The following is a 20,436-nucleotide window of genomic DNA, read 5'->3' on the forward strand; positions in this document are numbered from 1 at the left end:
CCAAGAGCTTCCCCACTTCTAGAAAGATGTATGAAGGATATGGAGGTGATTTGGGATGAGTTTGAGTGAGTGGTGATGGCTAAGGAAGATGAAATTCGTAGGTAAATGGAATAGAAGTTTGCTGGAGTTGTTTTGGTGATTGTTGGAGTGTTTGGGATTGTGAGAGTGTTTGAGGATGGTTGGAGTGAATTGTGGGGGTTGTGAATCTCAGGATTTGTTGTGTCTTGAATGTGGAATGGATGTGGTATTTATAGGGAGAGGGGAGTGATAAATCTGAATTCAATATGGCTAATGCATACAACACTTGCATTATAAAAGATGAATTGGTTGATGCACTTCACTAATGCATACAACACTTGCATTATAAAATCTGAATTGGTTGATGCACTTCAGCAATAAATCCCACCAGCAGCCCTAGCTCATCTTCATGTCACCATGACCAAGCCTCCAACCAGCTACAATAGCTCATGCCTAGCTCACCATGACCAAGCTTCCAACCAGCTCATCCTGAGGTCAGCATGACCAGCAACTTCAAGGGCTTACAACTTGGGCTAGGCTGAATCAAATGAAGACTTTAAGATGTCCATTGTGAAGTTCAGAATGTGTATGATCCAACCACACAAGTATTGGCCCAATCCAAGCTCGGAGGAGGAAGTTAAGGCCGAAACAAATTGCTAACTCAGTTTGCTCGCTGACAAAATCCATCCTGAGCATGGTTCTGTGTTTGCTAGGTGACGGACTCCAGATTTATCCAATGGGGCTGAATTGTGGATATGTTATAGTACACACCCATTGGAACAACTTTCATGAAGACTGTTGCCTCATCCGAGCTATGTAGGTTGCTGAAACGAAGCTTGCAATATGACCTACGGAACTGGACTGGCAGGGGGCTGTAGCCAAAATGAGTTTGTCTTTAAGCTCTTCTTCTCTTCATCCAAATTAGGCCTTAACATGCATGAATTGCATGAATTATGCTCTCTTGCTCTTTTGGCCTACAAAACACACAAAGGGAGGCAAATAACTCAAAATTATAAGAAACTAAGCAAAAGAAGTAAGTAAATTGGGCATGTATATGTATGAAATTATGAGCTTAACAAGGCTCCTATAAATACCTAGCTATACACAAGGGTTCACGTACGTCTAAATTCCTACTGAAACTCTGCAGAAATTATCCTTCACAAACCCTAGCCACCATCTTCTTTCTCTCTCTCTCACACAAGGCTCCAGCCTCCACACACGTCTCCGGCCACCCGATTTTCCTTGAAACACCCATCCTAACTTAGGCATCGGAGGGCCTTTAGCCAACACCCCCCGGGTGTGGTCCTTTTACTCCGATCTGTTTTGCAGGGAGAGAGAGGTGTGGAGAAGACGAAGGAATCTTTAGGCGAATATTCTCGTGGGAGGAAATTTGCTCCCACACTTATGGCAACAACTGAAGATATCTCAGAGGATTAATATTTATCATTTGGTTGAATGTTTCCTCAAATAGAAAATTAGTACTTGTGATTTATTAGAATCTTGCATTTTACCTTTGTTTGGATTCAGATACCATACAAAATAACTGGCAACAACTTTGTTCTGCAGGATATTTCAAGGAGCCTTGCAGAAAAAAAAAATTTAAATAAAAGATGACATGATTATAAGGACCCATGTAAACTTGGCTTGCACTCTCCAGTATAAGGAAAGTCTTGCATATATATTGTGCCATTTTTTAACAAAAGAAACTTAGTGGTTCGGCTCAGTGTCGCGCTCTATTCGCTTGTGATGACTCTCCTTCTCATTATTCTTTCAGTCCATTGAGAGCTTGTCTGCCGCGCAAATCTCACGGCCTGGAGTTCCGGGCCGAGGGGATATGCGTTAACACGGGGTTTCCTGCTTTTGGGTGCGGTGCGGTTGTGCGCGGGCGTGCCAGCACGGTTTACCGTGCGTTGATGTTTCGATGAGTGTTGGATGGATGAATGTTGCGCCTGTTTGATCTGTCTTCCTGGTCAAACGATTGTAGCCGAGAGAGGAACTGATCTCGGCTGTTAGGTTCACGGCCTGAACTACAAGGCCGTCGAGTGATGGTGTTGGTGGTGGATTTTGGGCGGTGCTCCGGCGCGCTGCTCAGGGAGCGGCGGTCGTATGATATATGGGGTGAATGAACGAACAAACAAGGATGGTGCTCCGGCGCCTTGAAAATCAAGGGTCGTATGATATATTGATGAATGGATTCTGCTTACAACCTAACACTACTCCTAGGAAAGCAAGTAAAGATATTGAAAGTGCATTACAGGAAAAAATAAGTTGCTCCGTGGGAGGCTTGTTTTGGTGTTTGAACCCTTTGAATGTAGCTCGAGTCTTGTATTTATAGGAAGAGTCCCTGGATGAGTAATCGAGGCTGAATTTGCGCATAGTGGAGTCTGATTAGCGCAAGTGGGCAGTCCAATCGACATTTGGGATCGTGAAGTATGGTGGTGAGATTCCAGAAATCCCGGTGAATCTCGGCCGCCGCGATCAATCGTGGGTTTTGAACCTCTGGCCGTGGAGACGCATTTATTGCCTGGATAGCTGGTGAACCAACATCTCAAGCTGTCAGAATCCTTGTGAGAATGTCCACGTCTAATCACTCTGATCTTCATCACCAAATCCTGACTTCAGTCACTTCCCACCTTCCCTCATGCATTAAATGCTACTTTGTGGCCAATGGGTTTTGCTGCATTAAACAGGCACTACTTCATTAAATGCAGCCTGGGACCCTGCTGTCACGTGATGATTTGCCTTTAAAGTCTTGGCCGCAATTTTGTTCGACCTCGGCCTCGGCCTAAGCTTGAGGCCGAGATGATTATGCCTTGGCATTTCCTCTTTTAATTTTAAAGAAAGCGAAATGCCCTGGCGAAACGCTGCGTTTCAGCCTCTGCGAACAAGTGCCAGGGCCGAGAGAAAGGGCTCCTTCGGCCAGCTCATGGCCGAGATTCATCAGGCACAAACAGAGCTGTTAAGCATACCTAATTGGGAAAATTCTACAGTGCACCTGGCGCACTGATGCGCCACTTATTATAGACCTTTGGATGAGTAATTGGGGCATGTGGGGTAATCTAAAGCGTTGATTGTTGGTTACCGGTTAAATTGGTTGCTGTAGGTAAAATAATAAAAAAAAATACAAAAATACTTGCTCTCTCATTCATAGACATTTCAAGTCAACTTTGGGTTGGGTTTTTCATTTCTTTATCTTCGAGTTCTATTCCTTCTACGATTGCTCTTCTCCTCCTTCTGTGACGACGAGACGATGCCGGCAATCACATCTCCTCTCCTCTCAGGTAGGTCATGCTCCTTCTTCTCCTTTTTTATTTCATTCTCCTTTCTAGGGCTTTGGGTCTGGGTATCTTCCTTGTTGCTGCTGCTTCATCGCTGGTTTTTCTTTGTTTTGTTTTTTTAGGTTTTCACAGTTATGATTTCTTTGTCTCACTCTCATCTGGATCTCCGTGGCTGGCTTTCTCTCAACCTCTCTATGGCAGGTAAGAACTCTAATTTTCTCCCCATCTTTCTAATTGTGCAATTTAGATGATTCGCATCAGAGTAGAAAGTATTTCAACTTTGTATTATGGTCTAGGCTTTCTAACAAAATGATTTATATGTCCTATTTTAATTTTACCCTCCGTTTGGATGAGGGAAAATAACTCGGAATTTAGCTAAAAGTCGGGAATTTAAGCGGAGAAATTGACAATTCCCTTGTTTGGCAACTTAAGAGCGGAATTTATTAAATGACGCACGGAAAAAATCGTGGAAATTGAGGCATCAAATTCCCGAGTTTAATTTCCACCAAAATAGGCGTCATTTCACAATTTCCATAGTGCGGGAATTCATATTTTCCAGTGTGCCAAAACTTACATTAAAAAAAACCGCCAAACTTTTCATTAATTATAAATATATAAAAAAAAAAAAAAAAAGTACACGTCTCTCTGGATCAAATTTGAAGGTTAGTCTTCAAGCCTTTCTCTCCTTCAATTTATGTTTTTCTATTTTAGGGTTACCAGGGTTTCTAAATGGCTATCAAAATTGGGTGTTTCTGACTAAATTTATGAATATGTGTTGAATGGGTTTTGTGATCTTTGCGGCACTATGGCTGGATTTTGGGAAGTTTTAACAAAATATTCTATGCCCATGGATATTGGTGTGTGATTTGTGTTTATGGTACAGCTCTGTAGTTGTTTGCTAGCTTTATCGCTTTGTGTTATCGCCTTGTTCAAGTTTTATCCTTCGTTTCCTTACTCTGAAGAAAAAGCCTATGTTGCTGAAAGCTTTTTATATACTATGTAAGGAAACGAAAAGCTTTGTTGATTGTTATATGCTGCTGAAAATCGATTTTGGTTTTCTCTCATTCTTATTTCACTTTGATTATTTGTTTGGTAGTCTCATGACGATGCTAGAGGTTGTCGATTTAAAGTTATAGAAAATAGGGATGATATAGTATATTTGTGTGGCAAAGATAGAGCCACTGGAGAGGGCGCAAAAATAGGTGCAGATGCAACTGAGGTTATGACTCCTACTAATGAAGTTGATCATGTTGATTTGAATGTGATACACAAGATTAAGGAGATATTCATGTTATTGATGATATTTCACCAACCTCAACAAATGGTCAAAAGAGAAGAAATAGTGCATCAAATTCTTTTGATATTCTTCCTACAAATAAAAGAGGTGCTCTCAAAGATGTTATTGCTGATTCGATTGCTAGAATGGCTTTATCATTTGAAGAGTTTATCCGTGCTGATACTAAGAACCTTGATCCAGCAAAGGTATATGTTGTAGTACAAGCAGTACCAGGTCTTAGTGAAAATGAACAACTCAAAGCATGTGCTTGGCTGATTGAAAATGACAAACAATTTCAGATGCTGAAGGCACTCCCAATTAAGAAAAAAAAGAGTATGTTGTTGATGTTTATTACACGTGGGGCGTGATTTGGTTTGCTAATATGCTCTGTTTGTTTAAGTTGAGTTATTTAGTTCATCAAACGATATGTTATTTTATACTTCGAGGAATATCTTCTATGTTAGTTATCAGTTTTTTTGTTCTTTCGAAATATTTAATTTCTGTCATTGACAATTTAAATGAGGTATCCAAACAATGAAATTTTCAATTTCTGTCAATTACAAAATTTGACATACATAAATCCAAACACTGAAATCTTCAATTGCCAGAAATTGAAATGACGGAAATCTAAATTCCGTCATTTTAGAATTCTATGTAATTTGCAATTCCTTCATCCAAACGGAGCAAGGGTTTAATGATTTGGGTATTGAATCGCAAGTCCTTATTATTATTATTATTTTTGGTAATATTTTGGATTTATATAGGAATTTGGTAATTTTTTGAAATTATAATTCTTTTTTTTTTCTCTTTCGAATTTTTCTCTCCCCTTTCTCCCTCTCAGAGATATCATTGCTACTTTCTTACTTTTTTATTATTTGAATTTGAGGGTTGGAAGCTTGAGAGTTGTTCATTCTTGATAATGATATGAGACTTTAAATTGATGGCCTTGAGACTGCATATTGTTCAAACCAAAAGCATTGGGTTCTTGAAGGAAGATGCTAGACGATGGAGCATCCATTTCAACCTTGAAGAGATATTGCAGGTTTCTATTTTGTAAACTGTGTGTATTGTGTTTGATAACTTGGAATTTTATGTACTCTGTTTACTTGAGATCTCAATGTTAAAATAATGATCTAGAACTTGAGATAGGATTGAGACATTTATTGTCCTCCACGACAATGGAGCAAATTGGTGTCCATTACAACCCATGAGATCTATGACTTCTTATAATGTATTATTTTTGTGCTTCAGATAATTTAGTCTAAATTGTAGAGTAATATATTTAGTTTCTAATATGAATTAGTTCTGATTTTTCAGTGAACAATTCAAATTTTGGTATGGATGTTGAAGACTATGTAGTTGGTGGGTGTTCTAACATTTCTTTAAATATGATTGCATACGAATGACGTTGCTGTGAAAAAAGTCAAAAAAGTAACATTTTGATGCAATGTTGTTTCGTGATCAACTGGAAATACACAAACATTTGATTCAGTCTAGTAGGCTTAGTTGCATAGATATTTGAAGAATTAAGTCAGCATGCTAGTAATTGCTAAATGGCTGATTTTGTCTTGGTGACTTATGCTATCACCCAAAGTTGGAGGTCCTATCCTTGCTAGTTGTTTGGGAACATAGAGACGTGGAGATGAATCTGCACTTTGTGTTTCCCTTGTCCAATGGTTCCCTCGAGCCCTTTTTCATCATGAGTGTTTTGATTTGCTTTCTGGTTCGTTCAATGTATAGTAAAATATCGCTATATAATTTATTTCCTCTTATTTTGTAGCGGGAGTAGCTATCTTTATTTTACTAATCTCATTTTATTCAACTCGTGAAGGTGAGGACTTCACTAGCAAGATACATATAATGCTACAATTTTTTTGTGAAGTTATGCTGTGATTCCCTTTTTTGTTTTCTTCTCATTTGTATTTTTTCTTGAAACATTTGACAGTACAAGGAGTCACAGAGGCAGAATAATTCGACGATTCATATATTTTGTGGCTTATGAGTTGGCAGTGTGTGTTTTATTTGGTTATGAATTGGGTGAATAGTAGTTTGAGTGAGTGTCATGTCAAGTTGGTTGCATAAGAAATACACAAATTCCTGGGAAGAATACGATTTCTTGGATTGTTTATTAGGAGTAGGATGTGTTTAATTGTTGTCGGCATTTTGTTTAGTTTTTCATATATGCGATTAGAATGGTTAAAAGCACAAAAATTCTGTTGTTTTTACTTTTAGGTACTTAAATCATGGAAGATAAGAAAAATGAAATGACAGAGGTCGTTTGGCAATTACCATTCAGACGATTGGCTTTCACAAATTAGAATGGCAATTACATAGCGCCTATTTGTCAATTGCCAACATGACGTGGTTGTGATGTAGCAATATAAAGGAATTTTGTATGAGCTTGGTGACGTAAGGCATGGGCTGAATTGAAGATGGGAGTGTAGTAGATTGTAGTTCAATTGTTTTGCTCTATTTCTACTGTTGTTATTTAGGCTTTAGATCTTTATTGTAGTTCAGTTTTTTTTTTCTTCCTTCTTGTACTTGGCATTTAGTTTGTTTTATTTTTTTGCCTGAAATACTTGGCATTTAGTTTTAATGTATTGCTTTTGATGGACAAGTTATCCATTCCCATTATGTGTACTTAGTAGGATATTTCATTAAACTCATGGTTATGAGAAATATAAATAATTATAAAAACTATTGATTTGTTTTCTTTATGTTATTGGCAGCCTTTTTAATTTTGAGAATGTAAATACATTATGTGATTTGTCAATGCAATTGACAAACAGATAGTGCCATTTGTATTTTAGTTTTGCAATTGACAAACAAAGAATTCTCATTTGCATTCCAATCGTGCAAAGGCTGTGACACCTATTGAACTTATAGGAAAATTCTACAATGGGCGTGGTGTATCCAAGCGCCCAAAATATCAGCCATTGGATGAGTAAGTGGAGATGAGGGTTAAATCCACACCATTGAATGCTAGTAACCTATTAAAAGGGTTGGTGTAGGTAAAAGTGAATAAAATAAAAATTAAATAGAAAAAGAAAAAGAAAACAAGAAAAGAAAAACAGAACGACAGAAAAGGAGAAGGGAAGATCGTGAATTGCTGCTGAGGCAATCCCACCAACGGCACTCTCTCTTTCATCTCTCCCTCTCTTCCCCTACATGTGAATCGCTTGATTCTGGAGATGAATTGAGAAGATCTTAAATCTCGGTGGCTGGGCATTTTGCATGGTTCACAAAAAACCAGTGGAAACGAGTTGATGTTGCTGAAACGTATTTAAGTGGCCATTGCAAAGGTAAAATTAATAGCTTTATTATCCTTGTCCACACTGAGTTCCCAAAGACCAGCAATATAACATTTTGCTATATTGATCTGCTCAAAGAAAACCAGCTATTTCTATAGGTAATTTTCCCTCTATGAAATCAAGTATCCCTCTATGAAATCAAGTAATTATGTTATGAAAAGAAAACTAGAAAAACTAAGCAGAAATTAATGCAGCACATGAAGAAACTAAGCAGAAGTAAATGGGTTTTTGATTTGCTGAACAAGCATAATGCAATTGACAAACAGTGAGTTGGAAATTGAACAAAAATAATACAATTGACAAACAGTTAGTTTGTAATTGAACAAAAAGAATGCAATTGACAAACCGTAAGTTTGAAATTGCAAACGTGCATGCATGCCTTTTTTCAACCCTTTTGGCTTGGTTTTCCACAGGATTTCAATTCCCTTTCAAAATAGTTTTGTAACCCCAAAGCTTATGTAACTTGTTTGATGCCATAAACGTATTATATAATGATGTCAAATATGATCGTGTATTGTTGTATGTGAATGGATTGAATGAGTTAATTTGAAAGGAAGTGACCATAAGATGGAAAGGGCACTGATAGATTGGGTCGCCTAGGAGGAAAAGGAAATAACTCAATTGACAAACAATGCGTTGGAAATTGAATAAACATAATGCAATTGACAAACATTGAGTTCGAAATTGAACAAGTATAATGCAATTGACAAACTGTCTGTTTGAAATTGCAAACGTGCATGCATGCCTATTTTCTTAACGTTTGGCTTCGTTTTCCACAGGATTTCACTTCCCATTTACGATATTACAATAGGAAGGACTTGTATTACACTGTTGGACATTTGTGTTCCATTATATTATAAAATCAATTCTTAATCGTGTAATATCATAATTTACAAAAAAAGGACATGTAATACAATATTAAGGTAAAGTGGAACATTCGGAAGTTAAATTAGGTCCCTATACTTGTAAACACGGATGTTTACAATATTAAGGTCTCATATTACTCTATTTTGGACAGCTGTGTTCCATAGAATTGTAAAACCCATCCGTAATCTTGTAATATCATAATTTACAAGGATAAAGACATCTAGTACAATATTAAGGTAACTAGGGACATTAGGAAAGTAAACTGGGTCCTTATACGTGTAAACACAAACGTTTACATTATTAAGGTATCGTATTACTCTGTTTAGGACAATTATGTTCCATATGATTGTAAAATGCATCCTTAATCTTGTAATATCGTAATTTACAAAGATAAAGACATGTAGTACTATATTAGGGTAAATGGGAACATTCGGATGGTAAATTGGGTCCTTATACTTGTAAACTCGGATGTTTACAATACTAATGTCTTGTATTACTCTTTTATGGATAGTTATGTTCCAGAACATTGTAAAACCCATCCTTAATCTTGTAATATCGTAATTTACAAAGAGAAGGACGTCTAGTACAATATTAAGGTAACTAGGGACATTAGGAAAGTAAATTGAGTCCTTATATGTGTAAACACAAACATTTACTATATTAAGGTCTTGTTTTACTCGGTTTTTGACAGTTATGTTCCATATGATTGTAAAATGCATCCTTAATCTTGTAATATCGTAATTTACAAAGATAAAGACATGTAGTACAATATTAGGGAAAATGGGAACATTCAGATGGTAAATTGGGTCCTTATACTTGTAAACTCGGATGTTTACAATACTAAGGTCTTGTATTACTCTTTTATGGATAGTTATGTTCTAGAGCACTGTAAAACCCATCCTTAATCTTGTAACATCGTAATTTACAAAGAGAAGGACGTCTAGTACAATATTAAGGTAACTAGGGACATTAGGAAAGTAAATTGAGTCTTTATACGTGTAAACACAAACGTTTACTATATTAAGGTCTTGTTTTACTCGGTTTTGGAGAGTTATGTTCCATGTGATTGTAAAATGCATCCTTAATCTTGTAATATCGAAATTTACAAAGATAAAGACATGTAGTACAATATTAGGGTAAATGGGAACATTCGGATGGTAAATTGGGTCCTTATACTTATAAACTCGGATGTTTACAATACTAAGGTCTTGTATTACTCTTTTATGGATAGTTATGTTCCAGAACATTGTAAAACCCATCCTTAATCTTGTAATATCGTAATTTACAAAGAGAAGGACGTCTAGTACAATATTAAGGTAACTAGGGACATTAGGAAAGTAAATTGAGTCCTTATATGTGTAAACACAAACATTTACTATATTAAGGTCTTGTTTTACTCGGTTTTGGACAGTTATGTTCCATATGATTGTAAAATGCATCCTTAATCTTGTAATATCGTAATTTACAAAGATAAAGACATGTAGTACAATATTAGGGTAAATGGGAACATTCATATGGTAAATTGGGTCCTTATACTTGTAAACTCGGATGTTTACAATACTAATGTCTTGTATTACTCTTTTATGGATAGTTATGTTCTAGAGCATTGTAAAACCCATCCTTAATCTTGTAACATCGTAATTTACAAAGAAAAGGACGTCTAGTACAATATTAAGGTAACTAGGGACATTAGGAAAGTAAATTGAGTCCTTATACGTGTAAACACAAATGTTTACTATATTAAGGTCTTGTTTTACTCGGTTTTGGATAGTTATATTCCATGTGATTGTAAAATGCATCCTTAATCTTGTAATATCGAAATTTACAAAGATAAAGACATGAAGTACAATATTAGGGTAAATGGGAACATTCAGATGGTAAATTGGGTCCTTATACTTGTAAACTCGAATGTTTACAATACTAAGGTCTTGTATTACTCTTTTATGGATAGTTATGTTCCAGAACATTGTAAAACTCATCCTTAATCTTGTAATATCGTAATTTACAAAGAGAAGGACGTCTAGTACAATATTAAGGTAACTAGGGACATTAGGAAAGTAAATTGAGTCCTTATACGTGTAAACACAAACTTTTACTATATTAAGATCTTGTTTTACTCGGTTTTGGACAGTTATGTTCCATTTGATTGTAAAATGCATCCTTAATCCTTGTAAATGAGTATTTACAACATTATGGATTAGGTGAACCCTAATGTTGTAATCATGGTTCAAAAACTTGTAAACCGCTACCCAAATTTTGTAACTTATAAGTTTTAGGATCCTCTTACAATGTTAGGGTACTCTCATATCCAAAGTACTGTAAATCACTATCCTATCATATGCCAATTGCCAAACAGGAAGGGCATAATTGCATGACCCTTATGCAATTGCATTTTCAAAAAGTGGAAACTTGATAACTTGTATAACCGGTAGGTACTCTCATATCCAAACTACTGTAAATCACTATCCTATCATATGCCAATTGCCAAACAGGAAGGGCATAATTGCATGACCCTTATGCAATTGCATTTTCAAAAAGTGGAAACTTGATAACTTGTATGACCGGTAACCAATTTCTTTAAAAATCTGGGAGCATCATAAAGGACAAATGGTGCATGGGTGCACCTGGTGCACTATAGAAGGTGCCTACCTAATTGTCCACCCAATTTCCAGCACATAACTGTGCTTAATATATGATTAAATTATCAGATACAGTCATAAAAAGTGGAGGCTACTAATTTTGGATGGCTGGAATGTTAAAAAGTGGTGTACTTCAAGTTCATGGTTCCCTTTGGCATGAGGCACCATGGATATAGGAAGTACTAAGTAAACCATTATAGTTTCATTTTTTGAAAAATATGCTGTCATTGGTGATTTTGTTTTACGACAGAGCTACAAGTACAATGAAAAATAAAACAAGAAAGTGGATCAGGATTTAAATTTACATTCCAATATATTTCCAACCCAAATGTGGAGAGGCCCAAGATCTTTTATACTACAATGCAAGGCTTTAAGTTCCGAATGTACCCTCAAGAACAATAGTTCAAAATTTCGATCATGATTTTGGACAAAAGTTTTTCAGCGTCCATATGAGAAGATGATAGCAGCTTCAGGCTTACAGATTGCTTCCTCTCAGCACAAGATGTAAGTTGACTCAGTGGACGATCAAGCATAGCCCCGTCCTCATCATTACTCAGTGAGTTCTGAAATGAGGATGCTTATACATGAATGAATTTGGATCATAGTTTCTTTTCTTTACCATTCACTCATACACTTAAGCGGGAAGTGAGATGAAGGAAGGTGTCTTCACTGCAGGGGATTGTGATAGCACCCATGGGATGATCATATCCAAATTCTTCTTCAGCTTGACTCAGCAAATCCAGGAACAAGGGCTCATTCAAATATGATATTGGAATCACAAACCGCTTCTTTTGGCTCTCCCCAACATAGACTGCAAAATAGCCTTTTGGGATATCTAAGGTCTTTGAATCAGCTGTCTGACTTGAACTAGATAGAGATCGAATGAGACTTCTCTTGGCGTTAACAATTCCAGGCAACCGGAAACCCATGATTTAGTATTCTCAAGAGGACAAAACAACAAGAAAAAGATTGGCAAGGACTTGGAAAAAACAGAGAGAGCTTCGGTGCGTGGGAAGGATAAGACTTGAGTTGCTCATGATGAACCCAAGCATAGTATATATATATAGATGAAAGGTATGCAGAAAATCATCAGGTACATGAAATGATTGGTACTGAAGGGGCACTGAGAGGAGAATCAATGAGGGCCACTAGCTTGTACCAAATCACATGGGTTTGTTTTTGTGCTCATGTAACCCTTCCACAAGAGATATCTCATCAAAATGATCAAACTCTATCCTTGTGTAGAAACAGGATTCCCTACCTAGCTAGCTCCTCTGGTTAACAGACAACAAAAGGGACCACCATGTGCTTGAAAAATGAATTCATTGAGTTGGATACTCCTCTGGTTAATAGTACTGCATATGGTATGCCCTACAACAAAAACTTGTTAGGTTGTGTGATAAATTAGTAGTCTCTTTCTTTTTCATCTTTTTATAAATGCTGCTTCAAAAGACAAGAATTTGTGGTGCTATGAGAATTTACATGGACCCTCGGATGCTCTATAGTTTGGTAAACCACCCTAGCATGTGGCTTTGTCCTTTCATCTATGATCTTCAGACTCAACAAGCAAGAGAAGTCTTTCATTTGGTTGAAGAATTGATACTTTTTTAGCACGCAGTACGTAATGAGTACATATCTAAAAAGCATATTGTATCGAGACTAATATGGTCTCGTGAGTGCTAATTTGTTGCTGTCAAGAAACTATAAACATATTTATCTGAATCTCATCCACAAATCAACGAGTATCTTTTCGTATCAACAAATCTCTAAAACTTCAAGTGGGCATCCATGTTTGTAGGTTGTCATAGAAATGGTTGGGGGCATAATGTTCGCCAACAAATATACAGATTCAAACAATATATAGCTACCAAGTTGTTGAGATTGAGATGGAACTTGGAAGACAGAGGCATGTGATCTTTCAAACGCTTATGTCACTTGCCAACCCCAACCTATTTGCTTCCACACAGTTGTCTCCACATTCAATATTTTCCTATACACCGTTTCATCCATATATATGACAGATATATTATCTCATAAAAAAAATCAAGAAAACCACAAACTTTCCAAAATCTGTTCTCCAAGTCATTTTTTAACTTCAACTCATTCTCAAGTGATAACTTGAACTTTTAAACATGGCTATCAGATTGCCTAGTTTTATGCAAGCAAAGCAGATCCTCTGCCGGGGAGTTTGTTTGCGAACCGAGCAGCTTCAACATCTTCAGTAGGTGTTCCAAAAGGCTTCTTGGTAGTGTATGTTGGAGAGAGTGAAAAAAAGAGATACATGGTTCCAATTTCATTCTTGAGTCAGCCTTCATTTCAAGAGTTGTTAAGTAAGGCAGAGGAAGAATTTGGATTTGACCATCCAATGGGTGGACTCACAATTCCTTGCAGAGAAGAAATCTTCGTTGATCTCACTTCTGGGTTGTATGGCTTGTGATTCATGGTTCACATATAAATTATCTGAACAATTTTGTAAAGACTTAGACATTCTCTTGCATCTATGCTTTTTAGCATAAGAAGAAAGGGATCCAAATTTTATGACTAGTTGAGAAAGTTGCAAATAGAAATAGTTGGCTGTACATGATGATCAATTCTAGAATTAGCAACATTGAATGAAAAATTTCTCTCTTTCAATTCTGAAATGATTTACAGTCCATTATCTTGGTAACTTTCTTTTCTGCCACTTTTTTTACCATCCATTTTATTTATTTATTTTATTGTTTGTGACACCATATTAAGAAAACTTAAGCAATATGAAGGGGTAAAATACAACAGAGAGAAGTAAGGTTTGTTTGTATTAACCCCCTTCAAAGTTAAAATTACACAATATGGCAGACATATGTGTACTCTTCAAAAGGGTTTGTCCAGCAAATTGATGTACTAACCTAACAAAAGCCTGGTAAACTAGGGGGCCAGTATATTATAAATTATTTCCATTTTGTCTTGCCTAAACAAACTAGGCCTGCATATCAAGTAACTGGATTTTTATGAATCCAAAAAATAAAAACTAAGCCAATGGAGAGAATACATGGAAGCGAAATGGTTGTCTTCCGTTTTGCTGCTTGAGATTTCGGTAATGGGAGATGGGACGTAGAATGGAGCTCAATCTTGGAATAAGCCAGCGCATCGATTCATTAAAGTGAAATGTGATGGCGCTTGGTCGGCGACCATGTCTCAGGGTGGCTATGGATGGGTGGCTAGATCATCTGTGGGCTGGTTTATTGCTGCAGGTGGTGTGGGCGGCTTTCCATGCATCTCTAGTCTTGTGACAGAGGCAGAGAGGCAGTGCAAGGAGCAATGTTTAAGTTGTGTTGAAATGGGTACATTCGGGTAGAGGTGGAATCTAACTCAAAGGTGTTAATTGACATGCTCCAAACTGGTGAGATCACAGATGCTTCAGTGGAGGGTGTCATCCATGATATCAATTGCCTCAGCTCTCAACTGACTAATATCGTGTTCAAGTTCGAGCCGAGGGTGCAACAACGCTGCACATGCAGTTGCAGCTTATGTTACTCGATGCAACGGTTCCGATCACTGGAATAGGGATGCCGGACTGGTTGTTTAATATTTTAGCTTCTGATACTAATGTTCCCATTAGACTTTAATCAATCTATCTATTATTGACGAAAAATGAAAAAAAAAAAAAAAAAAAAAAAAAAAAACATTATTTTAGGAGATTTTTATTTGTTCTGCAACCAGTCTCATCTGTGTAAGAAGTAGGAATTGCTCTTCAACTTGTCCTACAATCAATATGTTCTTGGCAAGATATATTGATTTTCCTCTATCCGGAGTTCGAAATCAAAATTTTCCACTGCTCTCAAAGGCCACAGAGGCATGGAAAGGCATCATCACTATGTATATTTAAGAAGTTAATGAAAGACTCATGAAAGAAATTTTTGTGTCGCAACTTTTGAGTTACAAGAATGTACTCCATAAATAAAAAAACCGAAGACACAAATATAAAAAGGGTTAAAAGTCATAAATATGACTTTATCTGCAGATATCTTATAGGGAAATACGCAGAAGAATTCATTCTGAGCCACTACTTATAAAACAAACGAATTATATACTTCAATTCTTGTGCAAATCTGCTTCCATTTGGTGATTCACTATATAACAGAGCTACAAGAAGATAACAAAGTAATTAAGTATAAGACGTGGATGGATAAGGATTTCAAGTATATTATATGTCACCATATATTCCTGGAGAGCAACCAAGAAGATTACATAGGGTTAAAAGACAGAATTTGACTGCCTTTAAGTTCAAAACATGATATCATCATTTGTATGCTTCAAAATTTCTACGTTTCTGCTCATATCCAAGCAGCTTTAGGATTGCAAAAGGTTTGAGTCGATTCAATGAATGATCAACTCTGGCCTCTTCTTCATCCTAACTCAGTGATGAGTTCTGAAATGAGGATGCTTTGGATATGATCATATCCAAATTTTCTTCTTCAGCTCGACTCAGTGAGTTCTTCAATGAGGATGGTTTGGATGGTTTTGATCCATTTGCTTACATTCACACACTTAAGCAGGAAGTGAGATGAAGGAAAGTGTCTTCACTGCAGGGGATTGTGATAGCACCCATGGGATGATCATATCCAAATTCTTCTTCAGCTTGACTCAGCAAATCCAGAAACAAAGGTTCATTCAAATATGATACTGGAATCACAAACCGCTTCTTCTGGCTCTTTCCAACATAGACTGCAAAATAGCCTTTTGGGATATCCAAGGTCTTTGATTCAGCTGTCCGGCTTGAACTAGATAGAGATCGAATGAGACTTCTCTTGGCATTAACAATTCCAGGCAACCGGAAACCCATGACTTTTATATTCTCAAGAGGATGAAGAACAAGAAACAGAATTTAAAGGACTAGGAAAACAGATAAAGCCTTGATTCTTGGGAAGGTGAAGACTTGAATTGCCGATGATGTGCCTGATCATGTGTGTATATATATAGTCGAAAGGGTGTGCAGAAATTCTATCCTTGTTTAGAAACAGGATTCCCTACCTTTCTAGATAAGAGGGAACAGCCAAACGTGAATTAACAATCCAATAAAATTATGCATGCTTGATAAGGAACCAACTTGTGTCATAATTAGATTTTTTATTTATTTTAAATGCTGTACAAACAAGAATGTGTGGTGCTATGAAAACTTTAACATGGGGCCTGAATAAGAAGAGATGCTATTTAGTATATAGCTTGATTGGCAGCACCAAGCCATCCTACCATGTGCCTTTTGTCAAATTTTCCAGGTTAAACGGGCCGAGGGCCCATTCCAACAACACCGATACTGTCCCCACTTTACCACCTGCACAATCCTCAGGTGTGGGGTTTTATCACAAAAGGCCTCGGTATTAGTTGGAGTGGGGTAATTCTATTTAAAGTACTCTTTCTCCTTCCCTCTCTCCGATGTGGGACACAATTGGTTTCAACACTCCCCTGCACGTGAGACCCCATTTTGTGGGTCACACGTGGAGATCCACACATCGGCAACCACGTGGAGCCATGTAGGGACTCACCCATCGCGCGGGGCCAAACGGGGACCCACCCATCACGTGGCACCTTTGGCCTACGTGGAGCCAAATGGGGACTCACCCATCGCACGGGGCCAAACGGGGACCCACCCATCACGTGGCAAGTACTGGCCCGCAACCTGGCTCTGATACCATGTCAAATTTTCCAGGTTAACGGGCCGAGGGCCCACTCCAACAACACCGATACTGTCCCCACTTTACCACCTGCACAATCCTCAGGTGTGGGGTTTTATCACAAAAGGCCTCGGTATTAGTTGAAGTGGGGTAATTCTATTTAAAGTACTCTTTCTCCTTCCCTCTCTCCGATGTGGGACACAATTGGTTTCAACACCTTTGTCCTTTCAGCTATGATCTTGAGTCTCAAAACTCTCAACAAGAAAATGAAGCATCTCATTTTGTTTGGTCTATCTGAATTGTAGCCAGAAAACCCCACAGATCATTTATTTGACATCAGTTTTGATTTATTAATTGAACTCTTGGTTTAGTAAAACCATTGACATTTTTGTTTTAGGCACGTTCAGCTAAAACCCTAAAACCACCTACTAGAGAAATCTAGAAATTCTAGAGCCAAGGGAGAAGCTGTGTTGACAATCTCCTCCTCTTTCCTTATGGCAACTGAAGATATCTGTTAACAAGCAAGTAGTACCTGTAATTAATCTACGAATTTATTTTGCCATTTGGTCAAATGTTTCCCCACCTCTTACATTGTAGAAATCAAATGTTATTCCGACATTTACTTGTAATTAATCAGACTTACCAGATAACATACAAAATAACTGAAAAGAAGTTAGTTCTGCAGGATATTTAAAGAGCATTGCAAAAGAAAAATAATTCAGGTGAAAAAATGAGCATGAACCAGGTGAGATCTTATTTTTGAAAAGTTGATACATATTGAACGTGCAGTAGGTTTTGCGTACATTTCTAAAATTCTAAGTACCGTATTTTAACAAGATTTGAAGACATAAATGTCTAAAGAGTGCTAATTTCTTTTTCTCAAGAAATTATAGCCACAAATGTTTGTAGCCTGACCTAAAACTGTATTCAAAGGAACAAGCAGCTTTTCTATCCACACATCTCTAAAATTCCAAGTTTTGGGTTCTATGTGCGTGGGTTTGTTGGAAAATGGCTCACATTTAGGTTGCAAGTGAAGGAGGCAGCGACCGGTCGCAAGGTTTGGGCGACCGGTCGTTTTTGGATAGATTCGAAGTCTGAAGAAATCACAGAAAGCGACCGGTCGCAAGGTATCAGCGACCGGTCGCTAGGTATCCAAATGGTCGTAGCGACCGGTCGCAAGGTATCAGCGACCGGTCACTCCTGTGCTGTGCTGATGTTTTCTTACGTGTTTTCAACTGTGTTTTCGGTGGCTATCGCTTTCCAACTAATTGCAGGTGCTTAATGGGTCACTTCTGAGTTAAAAGAAGGTGGACTACTTGCTGTATAGTTGGGAGAGCACTCATTGCCAATTGGTTGTCTTGGTTTGGAGAATCCATTCTCCATTTTCTGGTTTTGTTGGAAGGTGGCTGAAGTGGGATTTGTTTACTTGCATGATCTGATCTTTAGTCTAAGTGGGAGACTAAAGGAAGGCACGTGGAAGACAAGATGGTGCCTTATCTTGTGTCCATTGGTTTGTGTAGGTAATGGAGATAAAGCAAGACATTATAAGATGAGAAAGCAAGTTGAAGTTATGTGTGGTTAATCTCAAGGTGGTCAAGTAGCTGGGTGCTATTGTGTTCAAAGGAGGTTAACCCAACAAGGGAGAACGTGAGGGAGAGCATTCAGTTCAAGTTAGGAGCTGAGTTGGGGTCTTGAGAGTCTAGACACCAAGGAGGGAAACACCAAGGGTTGTGAGAGTGTTCACAAGTGCATCAAAGTGTTGAGCAAGGGGTGTGAGAGAAAAGAGAGCTTGGGGAGAGAATAGAGTTCTAAGGGGGTTTTTCTGTGTAAAACCAAAGTTGTAACTTATTCTTTCATGAAGTGAATTTCTCAAGGGGATCACCAAGAGGATGTAGGCAATTGCTGAACCTCTATAAATTCTTGTGTCACTTTGTGCTTGGTTGTTGTCTCAAGTGTGTGTGTGTGATTCATCCATCATTGTGTGTGTCACAAAGTCCATCAACAACAAGATCATTAGGGGGAGTGAGTGAAAGTGTTTGTCAATATTTTCACAACAAGTGGTATCAGAGCTGTGTTGGAGCAGCAAGTGCTAGTGTGTTGAAGATGGCAAGTGACAAGGAAGCTGAAGGTGGAAGTAGCTCTATGCATCAGAGGCTACCACAATCTGTCAGCATGAAGGTGGAGTTGAAGCCTTTCACAGGGAAGGAGAACTTCACACTTTGGCAAAGGAGGATGAAGTCAGCCCTTACACAACAAAATCTCAGTGTTGTCTTGGAAGGCAAAGAGAAGAAGCCGGTTACCATGACAGATGCGGAGTGGGGTGTGCTAGATGAGTTGGCTAGAGGAGCCATCGAGAACTTCATCTCCGATGAGGTGCTCATCAACGTGATGAAGGACACAGCGAAGCAAACATGGGAGAAGCTCGAAGAGATGTTTGCAGGGAAGTCGCTGTCCAACAAGCTCTTCCTCAAGGAGGAACTCCTAAATCTTCGGATGGCGGAGGAAGGAAATCTAATGGAGCATTTGAGCAGCTTCAATAGATGTGTTGCTGACTTGCAAAGAATGGATGTGTTGTATAATACGGAGGATAAGGCACTCATGTTACTAACATCCTTGCCTCCGTCTTATAAGCATTTCCGAACTACACTTATGTTCGGGAAGAGTACTTTGAATTTTGAGGAGGTGGTGCAAGATGTGATGACGCATCACAGGATGTCTCAACGTTCGGAGGAGAACTCTCAAGATGCTGGTTTGTTCGCAAGGAGTCGTTCAAGCAAGCAAGAAGGCAAGGGCAGCAAAAGGAATACTAAGTCCAAGGACAATGAAGGGTGCTTCGAGTGTGGATCTATGGATCATTGGAGACGAGATTGTCCGGTATGGAAGGAGAAGCTGAACAAGATGAAGAAAGCTGGAAGTTCAGCCCACGTGTGTGATGAGGACACATGTGATGAACTCTTGACGGTTACGGATGAAAGTAACGGGGAAGTCATGGCAAGTTCTTCGTGTAAGGATTCTTCTTCAAGTTGGATTTTAGATTCCGGGTGCTCATATCATGTGTGTGCAAATAAGTTGATGTTTGACACATATGAGGATAAGGATGCATGCAAGATTATGTTGGGAGACAAAACTACATGTGAAGTTTTGGGCATAGGGACTGTGAAGATCAAGTTGCAAGGTGGTGAAGTTTGGACTCTTAGTGAGGTAAGGTTTGTACCTGCACTAAGAACGAATCTAGTCTCTCTTGGTTCTTTGGATAGAGAAGGTTGCTCTTGCAAGGCCAAATGAGGGAAGCTCATGGTCACACAAGGTTCTGTGGTGGTTATGAGGGGGGAGATTCAACCAAACAACACATACAAGCTCTTCGGTGGTGCAGAGATTTGTACCAAGGAAGAGCAA

General features: G+C 38.1%; 3 protein-coding genes across 3 annotated transcripts; 1 reads left to right on the forward strand and 2 right to left on the reverse strand.

The window, feature by feature from the left end:
- Positions 1–11,655: 11,655 nt before the first annotated feature.
- LOC148292419 (indole-3-acetic acid-induced protein ARG7-like) lies at positions 11,656–12,619 on the reverse strand. Its single transcript, XM_088245393.1, has one exon. The coding sequence runs from the start codon at positions 12,316–12,318 to the stop codon at positions 12,016–12,018; it is 303 nt and encodes a 100-aa protein (XP_088101519.1). The 5' UTR covers positions 12,319–12,619; the 3' UTR covers positions 11,656–12,015.
- A 654-nt stretch (positions 12,620–13,273) lies between these two features.
- LOC110760597 (auxin-responsive protein SAUR21-like) lies at positions 13,274–14,029 on the forward strand. The gene has a single exon (XM_021962897.2). It carries the CDS (start codon positions 13,671–13,673, stop codon positions 13,824–13,826), a length of 156 nt encoding a protein of 51 aa, XP_021818589.2. The 5' UTR covers positions 13,274–13,670; the 3' UTR covers positions 13,827–14,029.
- Positions 14,030–15,547: 1,518 nt separating this feature from the next.
- Positions 15,548–16,316, reverse strand: LOC110760598 (indole-3-acetic acid-induced protein ARG7-like). Its single transcript, XM_021962900.2, has one exon. It carries the CDS (start codon positions 16,209–16,211, stop codon positions 15,909–15,911), a length of 303 nt encoding a protein of 100 aa, XP_021818592.1. The 5' UTR covers positions 16,212–16,316; the 3' UTR covers positions 15,548–15,908.
- Between the last annotated feature and the right edge of the window lie 4,120 nt (positions 16,317–20,436).

This window comes from Prunus avium, chromosome 8, assembly GCF_965620075.1.
Source record: "Prunus avium chromosome 8, drPruAviu1.hap1.1, whole genome shotgun sequence".
NCBI lineage: Eukaryota > Viridiplantae > Streptophyta > Magnoliopsida > Rosales > Rosaceae > Prunus > Prunus avium.